An 18,817-nucleotide genomic window follows, 5' to 3' on the forward strand; every position below is an offset into this window, starting at 1 on the left:
CCATGCGCCTAGATTGGTCCAGCAGGATTTAATGAAAGGAAATTAATAGACAAGACTAAACTTTCTGTTTATGCTTATTCACTTCAGAATTTCTGATGCCTTGAATTGTCTGCTAAGCTTCAGGAAACTCAGAAAACTTAGAATTAGATGATACACAAACTAAGAAGGTGCCAAATATAAGTACAGCAGCAACTAAATAAAAGTAGCAAACAAAAAAAACAAAACAGTTTAAACAATGCAAAAAAAAAAAACAAACCTTCAGTGAAGCCTGAAAATTGTGTAATGGGCATCTTTATTGTAGTTCCAAACTTCAGCAGCCTTGGATATGAGAATGACTATCTCACAGTAACAAATACACTCTGCCATATACATACTTTCAGCAAAGGATTTGTGTTTTTCCTGGCGACAAGCAGGAGATGCTTACAGATTACACTGATGTGGGTTCTGTTTAAAATGCATGTGTTCTTCCTAGCCGATCAAGCCCCATATCCCTACCACCTCAACATCAGGCATGTGACAAAAAGAAACCAGTATTCCAAGGAGTTGGGGTTTGTTTTGTTTTTAATTATGAAAGGCTGGTAGCATCTAATGCAGTATTTCACAGATACTGCCCATATCAGCATAACAATCCATACCACCATATGTCCCTGCTGTGTAACAGAAAGGATGGCAAAGAGGCTGAAACAATCCAATAGTTACTATAACAGAGAGCCTTCTAAAGAGGGTGTAACAGGCAAAAAAAAAAAAAAAAACCTGGGAGACAAACATATTGAAAATACAAAAGGAATTATCCAGAAGACCTTATAAATATTTCTTTCTCCATGCGACAGATGGTATCAGTGCAACTAAAGCAGCTCATTTTGTATCCAGCTCATGTGCTGAAGGACACGGAAACCTTAAAACATTTCATGCCACAATCCGATGTCACAGTGGTGTAAAGAAATGTTCAGTCTGAAGAGTCCGCAGACCTCCTGCTTCCAAGTGAGACAAAACAGAGATCCTGGAGTCTTCTTAATGAATAGGCCTGTATGGGAATGTCATGCTTGGTATAAATGTCTGCACTGGATGGGCAGGATACCCCAATGGTGGAGTGTGAATATGAGGATAAAATCCCGGAGGTAACGCAGCATGGGATGTTTGCTGAACCGGACCAGAAATCACCAGCTGCAGCAGGCTGTGAAATAAACAGAAATAATATAAAATAGTGCTTGCAATAACTCACTAATTGCTTATTTCGGAAATGGCTCAAATGATGGCTAAATACCAGTTCTCCTTTCCCTTGCATGACCTTCTTCTCAACAAAAACCAGCTGTGGTAGCAAATAGGACTGATTGGGTCACCCAGTCTACTCATTTGTGCCCGTTTACTGTGCTGTCACAGATCCTACTTGATCTTTGCTCTCCCTCCTCCATCACCTGCTACCATGGTCCTTGTGTGTCTATGCCAAGCAATGCCTATATTCTCTCATTTTCTTCACGCCTACTGCTGGAAGACCTGTCGAGGGAGACTATCAGGGACAACAGAGCTGGTAGACAAGGTAGGTGCACTCCCTACAAGTGATGCGCATTGAACTGTGATGGGTCGGAGACTAAATGACAGGTTTACACCCTTACAAAAAAATTCTCTAACATTCCTGTTTACTACCTCTCCTTCCAGCTTCAAAGGATAAACCTTTGCTCGCCTCCTTTTCCTTATATAAAATATGCTATCTGCTGGAACACTATTGAAGATTTCTATCGTATATCCTCTTTCCCACCTTTGTTATAAAGAGTACATCTTTATCTCCTTCATTCTTTCCATGCCAGAATAATAAGACAGACCATGCACCATTCTGATGTGCCTCCTTGAACCGCCTCTGCCCTATCAATATTCTTTGGTAGATGTGGTGGTCATGGGGGCTCTCACTAGATATCTGTACAGAGGTAATACCTCTTCCTACCAGTGATCTCTCTCTTCATGCACCCAAAAATACCTTTAGCCTTTCCAAATGTTCTCTCACACCGATTGGTTACCTGGAGGTGATTAGAAAGCCTCTGGTGGGTTGAGTGTAACAGAGCAAGCTGTGGAGAGTTGGGCTACTGCAAAGCGAGACAAAACTGCTTACATTTTCCCTTTCACTATCAATTCTATATTTTTGAAAGGATGGTGGTACGCTTGGTGACAGCGGACACCGAAGCATCAACCTTAGGCACTTTAAGCATCTCCAGGCACTGGTCCGGCAGGGGGTAAAGTTTATCCATCGCCTTCTGCCACACCCACAGACCTGACTCAGGGGACTCCCACTCCCGTAGCAGGAGCTGCATAAGCATGGGGTGGAATGGAAAAGTGCGCAGTGGAGCTCTCAGTCCCGCCAGGACCGGGTCCATGGTGCGAGAAGACGAAGGAGTGGGGGGACTCCTCTGGGGGGGGGGGGGGGGGGTGTAGAAACATCATTTATTTATTTAAGGTTTTTATATACACTGGTATTCATGATACAATCACATCATGCTGGTTTACATTTAAACAGGAGTGCAATATTCCCAGTTCATCCAGGACAAAGGGAATGAGCAGTTCCAGCTCCTCCCGTTGGAACAATCGCAGGACCAGTGGATCATTCCCGTAGACTGGCAGGCCTGGAGGAACCAGGCCAGAATCAGGATCTGCATCCAGCGTGGGAGACGGCTGGGGGGGGGGGGGGGGGGGGGGTCAGGGGGATCCGGAACGCCCGGTACGGTCCTGACCCTAGTAGCGGCCTGTGAATCTGAGGCCCTAGGGCCCTGTCCTGCACCCACCCGAGGGACCTTGGGGGGGGGGGGGGGGGGGGGCCCTGGGAGGGATCATTGTCTTCCTCCAGACTAGCCAGAAAGGACTTATGCAATAATAAAACGTTATGTGTGTATGTGCATACGTGCGTGTGTCCAAAATCGGACCCGGAGAACCCGCGGGGCTGAGATCCAGCGGTGAAGAGTTAAAATGAGGCTCTGGAAAGTCAGCAGGGCTTGTATCAGCAGGCAGCTCCGAAGACAAAATGGCCGCTGTTCTCGCGGGAGCAGGCCTCTGTGCCTGCTCCGGAGGGACCCTCCGAGGAGACATGCAGAACAAAGCCCGTCGCAGGAGACCCGCAAGGCAGGCTCCCCGCAGACAAGGCAGGCTGACTAACGCTGCATGACTCAGTAGGGGGGGGGGGGGGGGGGGGGGGGGGGGGGAACCACACTGGAGCTGCTAGGAGAAAACGGCAGTGCCTGACTGACTATGAGCCGAAGCAAGGGAACAAACCCTGCTTCGCTTCTTCCCCAGAAGCTGAAATTAAAATGCTAGCGATTGCTGCCGATCGCCTGTGAGTCTGCTTTTTTTTTTTTTTTTAATTTGCTGTACAACTTTAGAGCAAACACCTCCTTGCAATGGGAACCCGAGGCAGGGACCTCAAAGGGTGCAGACTAAGCAGAGAAAGGGGGAGTGACTGGACCCCCAGTAACACCCCTGAGACAGGCTCCAGGTCACCGGGAAAGTGGGTCCCAGGCGGAATAATCAAGGGGACAAGTCCGGAATCAACCCAGTGGGAAGAAAAAGAGAAACAAATCCCGAAGGAACAGAAAGAGAGAAAACTAGGGAACTGCAGGTTCAGCTGCCTGCATCTGCTGAGAGACAGAGAAATACTGAAGGGACGCAGGGTGGGCTCTGTCCTGATATAGGATACCCTTTCAGTTTTTCTCTGTCTCCATCTGCTGGACAGGAGGTTCAACCCACTGTCTGGACTGATCGGGGTTCGTACAGGGAAACACTGTTTAAACTTTGTGAAAAGTGCAGTCATAAGATGTCCAGCAGGGATACTCACTGGAAATGCTCATCACTTGGGTCTCAAGCATGATACAAAAAAACTTTAAGTCCTGTGGCATTATGTTGCCAAGAGCGCTGGTGTATAGCGAGCTTAAACTCCGCTACAAGTTAGCTCACTCCAACGAGTCAAAAAAAAAAAAGTAAAAAAGCTTCCAGAAAAACTTCGAAGCATAAACATTCAAAAACTAGATTGCCAGATCAATCCTCCTCACATGACTTGTATCCAAGAGAAAGGAGTATAGTCCGGTCCTTGTTGAAAATTAAAGCAGTGAAATGCCGACTGGAGTCTCCAGGACCTAAAGATTCTGTGAAAAAACTTTGTTGCTCTGACTCTCCTTCTGGCGAAACACTCGCTTCTAAGCAGGCCTCATTGTTAAAGTTAACATCTACTCCATTTGAACCTCTTGAATTGATCCCGATGCAACTCCTATCCTGGAAATTAGCTTTTCTAATAGCAATCACCACAGCTAGGAGGATGAGCGAACTGCAAGTGCTGGTCATCTATGCTCCTTATACCATTTTCCACAATGAAAGAGTCTCCTTAAAAACAAATCCAAAATTTTTGCCAAAAGTTCCTTTAGATTTTCCAAACTTTCATCCAAAACCGTACTGCATAAAGGCTAAAGGTATCACAACCTCTTTTACTTAAAAAGGACACAGCCTTATAGGAAATCCATTCAACTGTCCGTGTCTTACTCTGAATACAAGCATGGAGAGAAGATCTCCAAGCAAACAATTGCAATTTGGTTAAGACAATGCATAAATTTATGTTACGCTTCTGAAAAAGCGGAACCTCCTGAAGATTTTAAACCTCACAAAATGAGAGCTATATGCACCTCAACTGCTTTCCATAACCACAGACCATTATCAGAAATCTTCAATGCTGCAACATGGTCAGGTGCAGATACTTTTATCCAACATTTTTACCTCAATTGCTATCTTACTCCAAGCACAGAATCTGGAAAATCAATCCTGCAAAGCATTCTCACTAAATGGATCCAATGCATATCTGCTTTCCGCATATTCTCAAGGATGGGAAGTATTAATTAAAAGACAAAATGATACTTCCACATCCACAGTTTGGGAGTCCCACTTGTGTGGCTTTATTGCGTGCTTGTCCACAGAGAAAACAAAAGTTTCTTACCTTGACAAGTGTGACCTGTGGGCAACAATACAAACAGCCACACAATCCCACCCTCCCACCACCCAGAAAGCAGCAGAACAGAAGTGTATTAAAAAAAAAAAAAAGAGATTTGACTAATACATTTTTCATCTCAAACTATTTGACTAAACTAAGGAGGAGAGATGACAGTCGGTGGGAATGCCTGCACATGCTCAGTTGACATTTTGAGAACTTTTTGAGCCATAGATGGACAGCATGCTTGAATTCATCGCTGATGGCTGATGTTGCTGTCCATGGAGAACAGCTGTTAAGGTAAGAAACTTTGATTTCTCATCGTGGGTGAGCTCACAAGACATAAGCATGTAAGCTTCCCTCGAATTAGGCAGGCTATTTTAGAACAGGCCATGTCCGCAGGTAAAGCATCATTTTACTCACAGCAATGGCTTTGCAATAATTCCCCCTCCCCTATAGGATTCTTACTTGTTATGTGGAAGTCTGGCACACACTGTTCTCAAATTATCTGAAAACAAAACAGAGAAAAAAGGAATAAGAAACAGCAGTTAGAATACAAACACAGCAATAATAAAGCATTAAAAATATACTTTTTTTTACTTTGTAAAAATCATTTTCTGACATTTCCAGGTCCAGTTATTTATTTGGTTCTTTATTAGAGGAAAAGAGTGCTGGACAGGAAGGGAAGGGATTAAACGAGGAGGGATAGAAAAAGAGATGGCTGAGGGGGGGGTTTTGATCAAGGTCTTTAAAATCATGAGAGGTCTAGAACAGATGTGAATCGGTTATTTACTCTTTTGGACAATAAAAGGACTAGGGGGCATTCCATGAAGTTAGCAAGTAGCACATTTAAAACTAATCAGAGAAAGTTCTTTTTCACTGAATGCACAATTAAACTCTAATTTGTTGCCAGGGGATGTGGTTAGTGCAGTTAGTGTGGCTGGGTTTAAAAAAAGGTTTGGATAAGTTCTTGGAGGAGAAGTCCATTAACTATTAATCAAGCTGACTTAGAAAATAGCCACTGCTATTACTAGCATCAGCAGTAGTGTTTTGAGTACTTGCCAGGTTCTTATGGCCTGGATTGGCCACTGTTGGAAACAGGATGCTGGGCTTGATGGACCCTTGGTCTGACCCAGTATGGCATGTTCTTATGAGGATAGAGACACAGAGGAAGAAGAGGATGGGGTAATCAGGGTAGAGAAGGGAAGGGAATGGGAGAGAGAATCTGGGATCAAGAGAGGAAGGTATAATCCATTCACACCACTTCTCTGCCCTCAACATTAAATCCCCTTCAAACCCTCAAATACTCTTACCTCTCACTTCCTCAGTCATTCTCCCTCCACCCATCACTCTCTCTCCATTTACTGCATCCCTTTCTTTCTCCCTCCGTTTCCCCCCACACCTTTACTCACTCTCCCTACAATCCCTCATATCCCCTCATTCATACTTGCGCCTCTCTGCAGACTGGCACCCCTAACTCACTCATGAACCCCATCCTTTTTACTCTACCAACCCCCACCTGCACCCCTCAAATCCCCTTACTTTCTTTCCTCCTCCACCACTCACCCTGCAATCAGCTTGAAAAGTAGGCGCACAGCGGTAATGCAGATCTTCAATCTGCTGCCTCCTACTCTTCCGCCTGGGGCTGGCGTCACGCTTTGAATTGCGCAGGACACGGTAGTGCCATTCGGTTCAAAGCTCAACACTCGGAGCCCAGCAGCAAAGGGGGAGGATGCGGCCTGAGGTGGTGCATTGCAAACAGGTGGGAAGTGCTACGGGGCTGCTACTGCCACAGCCGATGCTCCAGCCCAGGTCTCCCATGGGGATTCTGCAGGGATTGGAGAATTCTGCAGCCTTTCACATGGATCTCCCTTGAATGTCAGAATTATTACTGAAAAATACTGTCATTTCATACAGTTTCTGCAAGTAACAAAGGATTAAAATGGCACCAATGGAAAATCCTGGTTGGGGCAGAAAATGGAAGGCTGTATGGATTTGTCCATGTCAAGACAGAGAAAACATTATGGTGGTTTGCAAAGTGCATTCCAAAAGACAAAGATACAAAATTCCAGTGGTCATAAGGGGATCTAATACCTTGGTAGGAAAAAGGCTAACCATCTCTCAATGAGCCCAAACTTCCTATGGTCTACTGCGAATGACTTTAAAAAAAAATCAACCTTCCCCAGCACTTTTAGGAGCAGAAACCCCAACAGAGCTCATGTAACAAAAAAGTCCAGAGCCACAAACAACTTCTACAGCACAGGAAAAGAAAGGAAAATCTATGGACTCCTTGGGGACAGGGGAATGACATCATTCCAAGGTGGTCTCGGATCTCCACACTGTGCAAAAAGAAAATGGCTTTCTTAACAGTGCATTCCCCTCCTCCTCCATGAAGCAGAACTGTGGAGCAAGAGTGGGTGGGAAAAGCATCTCTCACAAGAGAAACAGAGTGATTTAAAACGTTTTCTGGTCATGGTGAAGAGATTGCAGAGTGGCTCTGAGTCTATGGAAATGGGAGCCGGAACCTGCGGTGATGTATAAGCCATCTGAAATGAAACAGCGATTGAGAAGAGGATTTAAGGGAATTCCATAAGAAAACAAGCGTTTCCCAGAAATAACATCCCCTCCCTGTGAAGAAAAGTAAACATGCTGTCCCCACAGGGATATGGGCTGGGCCAGTGATGTACACGCAGGGATTTCATTGTGAGACTTGAGACTTCAGCAAGTAAATATCTTGTACCTTTTACTGAACTGTGCAGAAGCCCAATTTCCTAAGTGAAAATGCAGATTGTTTAAAGCTGTGAGCCCTATAGCATGCACAAGAAACAAACCTTTGAGAGAACAGAGTGCTCTAGAACAAGAGGTCGTACTTCTTCACAGAAAGTGTAGAGGATGAATGGAATGGCCTCCAGGAGAAGTGGTAAAGACAAACAGTGACAGATGTCAGGTAGACATGGGACAAGCATGGAGGATTTCCTGGTTATGAAAACATGGAAGGACAGTAAAAAAATCAACTGGGATCTATGGCACTGCATTAGGAATGGAATAGGGTAGACCAGATAGACCTTGAGGTCCTCATCTGTCTTCACAGATAGGGAGTGCAGTAATTTTTTCGTTTCCTTAGTCTACTTACTGAAGGACAGAAGCTGACCAATCACAGGCCCAGTTTCTCTGGTTATCTTATACACGTATTTATTCCCAGGTCTGTGTAGTCTCTTGCTTTTCTCCTTCTCACCTGGCTTTCATTACAAAGCCACCTAAGCTTCATAAAGTGTACCCGAGTGATTTGGATAAATGAGGGGCCATGGGATCTTTTTTTCCATATTTAGAGGCAGTGTCCCTTGGTTAGGGATTATAGGGATGACATGATGGAATTAATTTTGGATATTGCTGGAATTTCTGTTATCAAAGATGCTAGGGTTGTTCTTTTGAGCTTGCCAGCTCCGAAATCTCCTGCTGGTTTGCAAGCTTTGATATTGCAAATTATCTTGGCAACTCAATGTAAGTTGGCATCTTGGTGGAAGAGAACAGTGCAACCTACTTTGGCACTGGTTAGGACAGTGGTTCTCAACTTGTTTTTTCTGTCGGGACACACCCGACAGATGGTTCTCACATGCATGACACCCTGAACCCATGATCGTCACGGGGCTAGATGTAAAAGTAGTTTGCATCCACGAGAACAAACCCCCCCCCCCCCCCCCCCCTCGACCCACAACAATGGATGTAAAGCAGAATTACAACATTCCCCATACAACTCACCCTACAAAAAAGATATTCTGGTGTCATCTCAGTAACAGCAACTCAAACTCCTTCTATTACCAGGCTCAATAGCCCTACTTATGAAAAGACAGCAGTTTACCACCAATAGTTTATTAGATTTTTTATACCGCCGTATTGGCGTTAGCCTTCACAGCGGTTTACAATATACAAATTAGAGATAATACAGTAAAACAATTCAATAAAAGATGACAGCTAAAATTAATTAATGCCTGTCCTCTTGAAAAAATACAACAAATAAGACTGATAACAGTAAAATACCTCACCTCGGTCCACATACACAGAACTGACCTAACATACTCCCAGGATCTGCAGTTAGTACATAAACTAGTCCGCATAGTTACACCTGTATTATGGAATGCATTCAATATGAAAAGGCAACGCTACAAATATTAAATCAGGCCCTAAACACCAATACACCTCCTATTAGGAAAACAGAACTAGCAAGCAGCTATAGATCCCCACACAGAAATAATTGTAAAACTATACTAATAAGCAGAATAAATGTTTCAAAACAGCTATGAACAGAATAACATCCAACAGTTAAAAACTCATAAAAAATTATTAAACATTCTCCAAACACCAATAAAATATTTCAAAAAAGCAGACATCACATAATATTAAATAATTAAAATGGCAGTCAATCAAGAAAGATAAAAACTTAAAAAGCAACCTTTACTTACCCCCTCCAGCAGCTCTCCTACTCCTGTCCTCTTCCATGCAGGCTGTAGCATACACCAAAAGCAGCAGTAGTGGCTAAGCTCTATACTCACGATCCTCTTCCTTAGGGCCCATGACCAGTCTCTGTCTCTCACACACCATACCAGTCACGCCCCCATGACCAGTTTCTGTCTCTCACACACCAATCATATCCCAACCAGTCTAACACACACACACACACACACACACACCAGTCACCTTCCTGAACAGTTTCTCTCATGCCATACACACACAGGCTTCCTACTCCCGTGTTCTATCTTACATATACGGCTTCTTACTCCCATACTGTCTCACACACACCCAGGTTTCTCATTCCCTTAATCCCTTTCTTTCACATACAGACACCCCCCCGGTCACCTTACTAACCAGTCTCTCTCTTCATGTATGCACACACACAGGAGATATATATAGATAGGCTTCTCACTCCCATGCTTTCTTTCACACACACCTCCAAAACACCAGGCTTCTTACTCCCATGCTTTCTCACTTCCATGCTTTTTCACACACACACACACACACACACACACGTCACCTCCCTGACCAGTCACTTTTATTGTCTCTCACACACACACACACACACATATCACCTCTCTGACCAGTTTATCTCAATCACACATGCTGTCTCTCACACACTTACACACATGCTCTCAATCACACACACACACATTCTCTCACTTACAGGCTGGCTGTCTTCTCTCTCTCACTTCCTCCCCCCCCCCCCGAGCACAAATGGTAGCTGCAGCAGCCGCTTCCTCCAGCCCCTGCGGGCAAAGAAAGAATCCCCCGCGGGAGGCTTATACTGCTGTCTCCTTTGCCGATTGCTAGATGCTTCGATTGCTCCGGGCCACGCTACTGCTCGGGGGCAGATACTGCTGCCGCAGCCACTAATTTTCTACGTGGCACATAAGAACATGCCATACTGGGTCAGACCAAGGGTCCATCAAGCCCAGCATCCTGTTTCCAACAGTGGCCAATCCAGGCCATAAGAACCTGGCAAGTACCCAAAAACTAAGTCTATGCCATGCTACCGTTGCTAGTAATAGCAGTGGCTATTTTCTAAGTCAACTTAATTAATAGCAGGTAACGGACTTCTCCTCCAAGAACTTATCCAATCCTTTTTTAAACCCAGCTACACTATCTGCACTAACCACATCCTCTGGCAACAAATTCCAGAGTTTAATTGTGCATTGAGTGAAAAAGAACTTTCTCTGATTAGTTTTAAATGTGCCCCACGCTAACTTCATGGAGTGCCCCCTAGTCTTTCTACTATCCGAAAGAGTAAATAACCAATTCACATCTAACCATTCTAGACCTCTCATGATTTTAAACACCTCTATCATATCCCCCCTCAGCCGTCTCTTCTCCAAGCTGAAAAGTCCTAACCTCTTTAGTCTTTCCTCATAGGGGAGCTGTTCCATTCCCCTTATTTTGGAAGCCCTTCTCTGTACCTTCTCCACGGCTCTTTCTCCTTCCCTCGCACTGCATTGCCTATCACTTCCTGTTCCGGGGCAGGCACGGGAAGGAGAAAAGGCCAGCCGCAGGTGCCACAGCTTTCTCTAACAACGCTGCCATTCCCATCGGGCTTGAACGTGCTGTTAGCCTGGCGGCAACGGCAGCAGGGAAGGAATAGCAGCGGGAGAGACCGGGAGCATGCGACACACCTGCCGGTGCTTGGCGAAGCACCGATTGAGAAGCGCTGGGTTAGGAAACGTCTTGCTCAAGTTTACTACTTGGAGAACCTTACTGCTATTAAAAATGCTACTCTACATAGCTGTAAGAAAGGTCTGAGCACCGTATCAGCGCTGGCAGAGCGCTCAGTGAACCTTTTCTATACTGAATCTGAATATTTTTTCCAGGCTTCTATATTCCTGTTTAGGGGAGGGAGTGGGATAGGAGTATGAATATTCAAAAACCTTTGGATATATGTATGCATTGTTTTGATTCAAATGTCATTTGGTTAGAGTACTGTAACCTGTATCTCTGTGTTAGTTGCCAATAAAAACTGAATTGAAAAAAACAAACAATGAAAGCCACCAACCATAGCTTTTCTCCTTACTCCTTTCCATATGATCCTCATTGTCAAACGTACTGCTGCTATCTGTTGAGGTGATTATCTTGACTCACCTCTACTGCAAAGCAAAGCTCCTGAGGCCATGGCCACCTGCAGTGCTTGAGCCAGCCTGTCCAATGACAGTTCCATCTCCTGTGCCGCATTCAAGGGATTCAGTTCCTCAGACAGTCTATTGATCTCCTCCACCAGAGAAACCACATGATCAAAGAGCACTAGACTCAATCGTCCATACAGGTTCTTCTCGGTCAGTTGGACCTGCAGCAGCATGAGAACCTGCAGCACACTCAGGTGCAGTTTGGAGTAGAGAGCGTGGCAGTCACTGTCCATTCCCAACACGCTTTCCTTAACCATCTTACTACTCGTGGCACCATTGGTGAGGGAGCTTTTTTTCCTCCTTTTGTAGGCCAAGGGAGCCTTCACACACCAGCGGATCAGTCCTGTGAGTGGCGTCAGTTCGAGAAAACCGATGGGGAGATTGGCTGTGATGGGAGTATTTAAAAAGATGATGAGGATTAGCCGGGGATCCTCAAAGATCCACGAGACCACAGTCTCAAGAAGGTCATTCGGAGGAATAAGGTCATCTGCAAAGAAGACGGAGATTACTGTGCTTTACTACAGCTTTAAAGAATTAAACTTTATTTAACATTGTGTGTAACATGTCCTATTGGAAAGTATAGTTAAAAGCACTGGACTAGGAGGCAAAAGAATGGCTGAGATGCAAGCTCAAGCCTGTTCTACTAATTCTGTCTCTCTATGGGGACGTCACTTATTTTACCATGGCCACCATTATGAACATACGCAAATAAAACAGCTGCTGTGCTGATTCCTGTCAGAAACTGGCACTACTAGCACAAAACATGAGCCCAAAAAAATAAAAAAGGAATAAACAGCTGAAAAATGCTCTCATGAAAGTGACCTGTAAAAGAAGGCCCATGACTTAATAAAAAATAAAAATGTAGGAAATCAAACATAGTATCCAGGGCAAACAAGCAAACCCAAAATAAAACACAGAAGGATGAACACAGTCAAGAAACAGATTCACTGATATTTGGAGCAATATGCATAGTGCTGCAAAGCGCAGAATTTGTGTAAATTTGTGTAAAATTCCCCTCTGCACAGAAAATGGCAGAGGAGACCCCGGCATGCCATGAACGAAGCACGCAAAGATGAAGGCCTGCGTGTGCCGTGGGACGCGCTCCGCTCGCGATGAAGATGAAGGCCCCCATGTGCCGCAAATGGAATGTGCTCTGCTCACGGCGAAGATGAAGGCCCCGGTGAGTGAATGTCTGTGTGTGAGAGAGCGAGCATGGAAGGTGAGAGAGTGGGGGGAGGGGGGGGATGCTTGAGTGTGGGTAACCAGAGAGAGGAGCCTATAGGAAAATTGGTTCTTACCTGCTAATTTTCGTTCCTGTAGTACCACGGATCAGTCTAGACAGTGGGTTGAGCCTCCTTTCCAGCAGATGGAGAGAGAGAAAAACTCAAAAGGTATCCTATATCAGGACAGTGCTCCCCCTATTTCCCTTCAGTATAATCGTTATCAAAGCAGGAAAAAACTGTAAACTATAATCTTAACCACAGAAAGATCAAGCAAGTAAAACCTGTAACCTCCAAATTGGAACTGGAAATTTGAAACAATGCAAAAAAGCGCTCTTAAATATAATGGTCAGATATTTCCATGCCTTATAGCTCAAATATGCGTTGCTCTGATAAGCTTAAGAGATATTCCCAAAATCTGTAAATGAAAGAAACTTCGAGCGGTCGTTTCCAAGAAAAGTGAGACTGCAAGAAGGGCGGTCGTCTGGACTGATCCGTGGTACTACAGGAATGAAAATTAGCAGGTAAGAACCAATTTTCCTGTCCCTGTACGTACCCGGATAAGTCCAGACAGTGAGATGTACCAAAGCTTCCTTAAGTAGGGTGGGACAGAGATAGGTGCTTTGAGCGGGACTGTCTGCCGAAGGAACTGAAAACTGGCGCCTGTACATCGAGGCGATAATGACGAGCAAAGTTATGAAGAGATTCCCAAGTAGCTGCTCTGCATATTTCTTGCAGAGAGACCATCTGGCTCTCCGCCCAAGAGGTAGCCTGTGAATGCAACGAATGGGCCGGCCCAGACAGATATACGCCAACGCAATCGCCTCCTTTAGCCAGCGAACGATGGTAGCTTAGAAGCCTTGTTCCACTTATTGGGTCTGCTCCATAAGACAAAGAAATGATCTGAGACCCGAAACTCATTTGTGACTTCTAACTATTGCAGTAGCACTCTTTTCACATCAAGGCACCTTAAGTCTCTGCCAGGTGTGCTCACAATGACATCTGGAGAAAAGGCAGGTAGCTCCACTGACTGATTTAAGTGAAAAGGCTTCCAATTAAATACAGGATCCAGTTCAAGTCTTTAATGATGATACATAAGGCCTTACACAACATCGCACCTCTCAACCTAACATTCCAAATTCAATTACACACATCTGTGAAACCAACCAGAAGCGCCTATCAGAATAGACTAATCACACAACCTGCGAAATCCGTTCTGAGGAAACGTGCATTATCCACAGCGGGCCCTTCACTTTGGAACTCGCTCCCTCCAGACCTTCGTTTGGAACCATGCCACTCTACATTTAAAGGGAAACTTAAGACTTGGCTTTTCAAACAAGCTTTCCCCTAGAGCCAAGAACACGAAGAAAAGTCTTTTCAAGCCCACAACGAGTTATTCAGATCTATTTTTTTTTCTTCCTTTGTTAATCAGAAATTTACACATGCTGACTTCAATGTAAAAACTTGTTTACTTAGTTTTTGTTCAATGTAAAACTTCTTTTATTCTGTTCTATGTAAACCGCTATTTGTAGCGATAGTTACTGTTCTTTGTGAACCGGGGTGAAATGTATATTATACAGGAACCTCCGGTATATAAATTATTTTAAATAAATAAATAAATAAATAAATAAATAAATAAATAAGAGAGGACACGACCTTTGGTAAAAAGGATGATACTGTCTTGAGGGAAACACCTGAATCAGAAAAACGAAGAAATGGTTCCCTACAAGACAAGGCTTGGAGCTCGGACACTCTCCTGGCCGAGCAGATAGAGACCAGAAATACTGTCTTAAGAGTCAGGTCTTTGAGCTTGGCCGTCTGAGGGGTTCGAGAGGTGCCCCACAGAGAACTCGAAGTACCAGATTAATGTCCACGATGGACAAGTAGCCTGGACAGTTGGGTTCAAATGCTTAGCCCCCTTGAGGAACCACACGACATCCGGGTGGGCCGCCACCGCGTAACCATCGACCTGCCCTAAACATAGAAATGACGGCAGAAGAAGACCAAACGGCCCATCCAGTCTGCCCAGCAAGCTTGGCACTTTTTTTTTTCCCCCTTATACTTATCTGTTACTCTTGGCTCTTAGATCCAAAAGGTTACTATTTCCCTTCCAGCCCCACCATTAATGCAGAGAGCAGTGTTGGAGCTGCATCTAAGTGAAATATTTAGCTTAGTTAGAGGTAGTAACTGCCGCAATAAGCAAGCTACTCCCATGCTTATTTGTTTACCAAGACTATGTAATTCAGTCCTTGTTTGTTGTTGTCTGTATATAGATCCACTTTTCTTCATTCCCCCTGCCGTTGAAGCAGAGAGCTATGCTGGGTATGCGTGACGTATCAGTCTTTCTCCCTTGCCGTTGAAGCAGAGAGCTATGCTGGCTATGCATTGAAAGTGAAGTATCAGGCTTATTTGGTTTGGGGTAGTAACTGCCATTAACAAGCAAGCTACTCCCTGCTTTTTTGTGAATGCAGATCCTTTGTCCCACATTCATTCACGTCCTCTAGACTTTATGGATCCACAGTATTTATCCAATGCCCCTTTGAAGTCCTTCACAGTTCTGGTCTTCACTACTTCCTCCGGAAGGGCATTTCAGGCATCCACCACCCTCTCCGTGAAGAAATACTTCCTGACATTGGTTCTGAGTCTTCCTCCCTGGGCCTTCAAATCGTGACCCTGGTTCTGCTGATTCTTTTCAGACGCAAAAGGTTTGTCGTTGTCTTTGGATCATTAAAACCTTTCAAGTATCTGAAGGTCTGTATCATATCACCTCTGCTCCTCCTTTCCTCCAGGGTGTACATATTTAGATTCATCAATCTCTCCTCATAAGTCATTCGATGAAGACCTTGTACCTTTTTGGTCACCCTTCTCTGGACCGCCTCCATCTTGTCTCTGTCTTTTTGGAGATACGGTCTCCAGAACTGAACACAGTACTCCAGGTGAGGCCTCACCAAGGCCCTGTACAAGGGGATAATCACTTCCCTTTTCTTACTCAATATTCCTCTCTCTATGCAGCCCAGCATTCTTGTGGCTTTAGCTATCGCCTTGTCACATAGTGTCTAATGATCTGAAGTCGGTAAAACAATCACCCCAAGGTCTCTCTCCTGCTCCGTGCACATCAGCCTCTCCCCCCATTGAATACAGTTCCTTTGGATTTCCACTCCCCATATGCATGACTCTGCACTTCTTGACATTGAATCTCAGCTGCCATATCTTCGACCACTCTTCTAGCTTCCTTAAATCCCGTCTCATTCTCTCCACTCCTTCTGGCGTGTCCACTCTGTTGCAGATCTTAGTGTCATCCGCAAAACAGAGACAAACCTTACCTTCTATCCCATCCGCAATGTCACTCACAAAGATATTGAACAGGACCAGTCCCAACACCAAATCTTGCCCTAAGAGGGAACAGAGAGCCAAACCCGCAGGGAATTGAAAGACAACCCTTGGAGAGGCCAATCTGTAGGAAAGATGGACACTGGGGCCTCGTGCGCCGGTACACCTGAGTTAGCACACATCCTCTCAAACACTCTCCATACCCGAATGTAAGCGAGAGAGGTTGAAGTCTTACGCGCACGCAACAAGGTGGAAATAACTTCCTCCTTATAACCCTTCTTCCTCAGTCTGCGCCTCTCAAAAGCCAGGCCACTAGACAAAAGCGATCCGCCTGATTAAAAATATGGGACCCTGCCGCAGGGTCCCATATTGGGAGGTGACCGAGGTGAAGAGGACCGTCCGTCGCGAGGTTCACCAGATCCGCGAACCAAGGTCTCCGGGGACATTCTGGTGCTATGAGAATGACCGGCTCCTTGTGAAGCTCTATTCTGAGTGCTTTTCCCACCAGAGGCCAGGTGGGAACACGGAGAGGAGGATGTCGCAAGGCCAGGGTAGCACCAGGGCATCCACCCCTTCTGAGCAGTGCTCCCGTCTACGGTTGAAGAATCTGGGAGCCTTCGCATTTTTCAGAGTGGCTATCAGGTCTAAGTGGGGAGCTCCCCACTTGCGAACAACAAGATACATCGCCTCTTCGGACAACTCCCACTCTCTCTGGGGTCTAGGTGTTGACGGCTGAGGAAGTCGGCCTGAATATTCTCCTTCCCCACAATGTGGGAGGCTGCCAGTCAGCCAGATGGCGCTCCGCCCAGGAGAACAGCTTGCTGGCTTCCAGGGCTACCAGCCGACTCCTGGTGCCACCCTGGCGAGTGATGTAAGCTACGGTGGTGGCATTGTCGGAGAGAACTCGCACTGCTTTGCAACGGTGCAAGGGCAGGAACGTCTTGAGCACCAGGCGAACCGCTCAGGCCTTCAGACGATTGATGTACCTTTGAGATTGGACAGGGGACCATTGCCCTTGGGTAGATTGATTCTGGCACACCGCTCCCCAGCTGAAAAGGCTGGCGTCCGTCGTAACAAGATCCACTGAGGTGTTTCCAGGCGCATCCTCTTCAACAGGTGAGCGAGTGAGAGCCACCACTGCATGCTGGCGATGGTAAAGTTGGAGAGCAGTAGAGGTGTCTGAAACTCCTCCGAGACTGGCTTCCAGCAGGACAGTAAAGCTTTCTGTAAAGGCTGCATGTGTGCGAAGGCCCATGGAACCAAATCTATAATTGAAGCCATAAAGCCCAGAACCTGGAGATAGTCCCAGGCTGTGGGCACAGAGAGAGATAACAGATGTCGTACTTGATTCATGAGCTTGAGCGCCCGGGCCCTGGGAAGAAAGACTTTGCCCACGTGTGTGTCGAAGCATGCCCCTAAAAATTCCAGGACTTGAGAGGGCTTGAGGTTGCTCTTGGTGAAATTGACTATCCAACCGAGGGAGGTGAGAAACGACAAGACTCTGTTGACTGCAAACACGCAGACTTTCTCCAATTTTGCCCGAATGAGCCAGTCGTCCAGGTAAGGATGGACCAGTATACCTTCTCGGCGGAGGAAGGCCGCTACTACCACCATGACCTTGGAAAATGTGCATGGAGCGGTGGCAAGACTGAACAGGAATGCTCGAAACTGGTAATGCCGTCCCAGGATGTTGAAATGGAGATACTTCTGATGTTCCTGGTGGATTGGGATATGAAGGTAGGCCTCTGTCAAATCGAGAGAAGCAAGGAATTTACCTGTGCGAACTGCCGCAATGACCGCCCTCAGGGTCTCCATCCGAAAATGGGGGACCTTGAGCGCCTTGACTCTCATGAGGTCCAGGATTGGTTGAAAAGAGCCATCCTTTTTGGGAACCACAAAGCAGATGGATTACTGGCCTGACCCCTGTTCCTCCAGGGGAACAGGGACTATGGCTCCGAGCTGTTGAAGCCTGTCGAGAGTCTGGCACACAACTGGACGCTTCCAAAGTCCGCAGGGAGAAATTAAATAGCGGTCCGGAAGATCCCGAGCAAATTCTAAAGCATAGCCTCGTTCGATTACTTTGAGGACCACCGATCCGTAGTAATTTTGACCCATTCCTCGTAAAATAGGGATAGATGACCACATAAATTGGGAATGGAGGAATGGACCGGCCGCATCTCATTGCGAGGACTTTGGGACGGATCCGTGATTGTTACCATCCCGGAATGGCCGTCATCCACGAAAGGAATGAGACCATGATTGAGATCTAGTGGAGGGACTTCTTTGAGAAGCCCCCCCCCCACCGCGACTTGCTATACCTGCGCTGCCCCCTGAAACGAGAGCGCGAAGGGGAAAAAAAAAAAAGGACTTGCCTGTTTAGGGCGGTCCTCAGGCAGCTTATGAATCTTGTTGTCGCCTAAAGATTTGATAAGCTGTTCCAGGTCCTCCCCAAAAAGCAACTTACCCTTGAATGGGAGAGTGCTCAACTGTGATTTAGAAGAGGAGTCTGCCGCTCAATTCCGCAGCCAGAGGAGATGTCTGGCCGACGCCGCTGAAACCATGGCTCTGGCCTGCACCCTGAGGAGATCATAGAGGGCATCAGCCCCATACGCAACCGCGGCCTCCAGCTGCTCCGCCTGTGCTGCCTCTGCAGA

At 45.9% G+C, this 18,817-nt stretch overlaps 1 protein-coding gene across 4 annotated transcripts in view; it reads right to left on the reverse strand.

Moving 5' to 3' along the window:
- Positions 1 to 275: 275 nt before the first annotated feature.
- The window catches only part of C14H7orf26 (chromosome 14 C7orf26 homolog), a 35,604-nt gene continuing 17,062 nt past the window's right edge, over positions 276 to 18,817 (reverse strand). For all 4 annotated transcript variants that reach the window (XM_029576280.1, XM_029576279.1, XM_029576278.1 and 1 more), the window contains exons 5-7: positions 11,573 to 12,100; positions 5,420 to 5,459; positions 276 to 1,174 (exon numbers count right to left, since the gene is read on the reverse strand). In XM_029576280.1, the coding sequence (XP_029432140.1) occupies positions 1,012 to 1,174; positions 5,420 to 5,459; positions 11,573 to 12,100 (731 nt within the window). In that variant the 3' untranslated portion in view covers positions 276 to 1,011. The remainder of the gene's footprint in view (positions 1,175 to 5,419; positions 5,460 to 11,572; positions 12,101 to 18,817) is intronic.

This window comes from Rhinatrema bivittatum, chromosome 14, assembly GCF_901001135.1.
Source record: "Rhinatrema bivittatum chromosome 14, aRhiBiv1.1, whole genome shotgun sequence".
NCBI lineage: Eukaryota > Metazoa > Chordata > Amphibia > Gymnophiona > Rhinatrematidae > Rhinatrema > Rhinatrema bivittatum.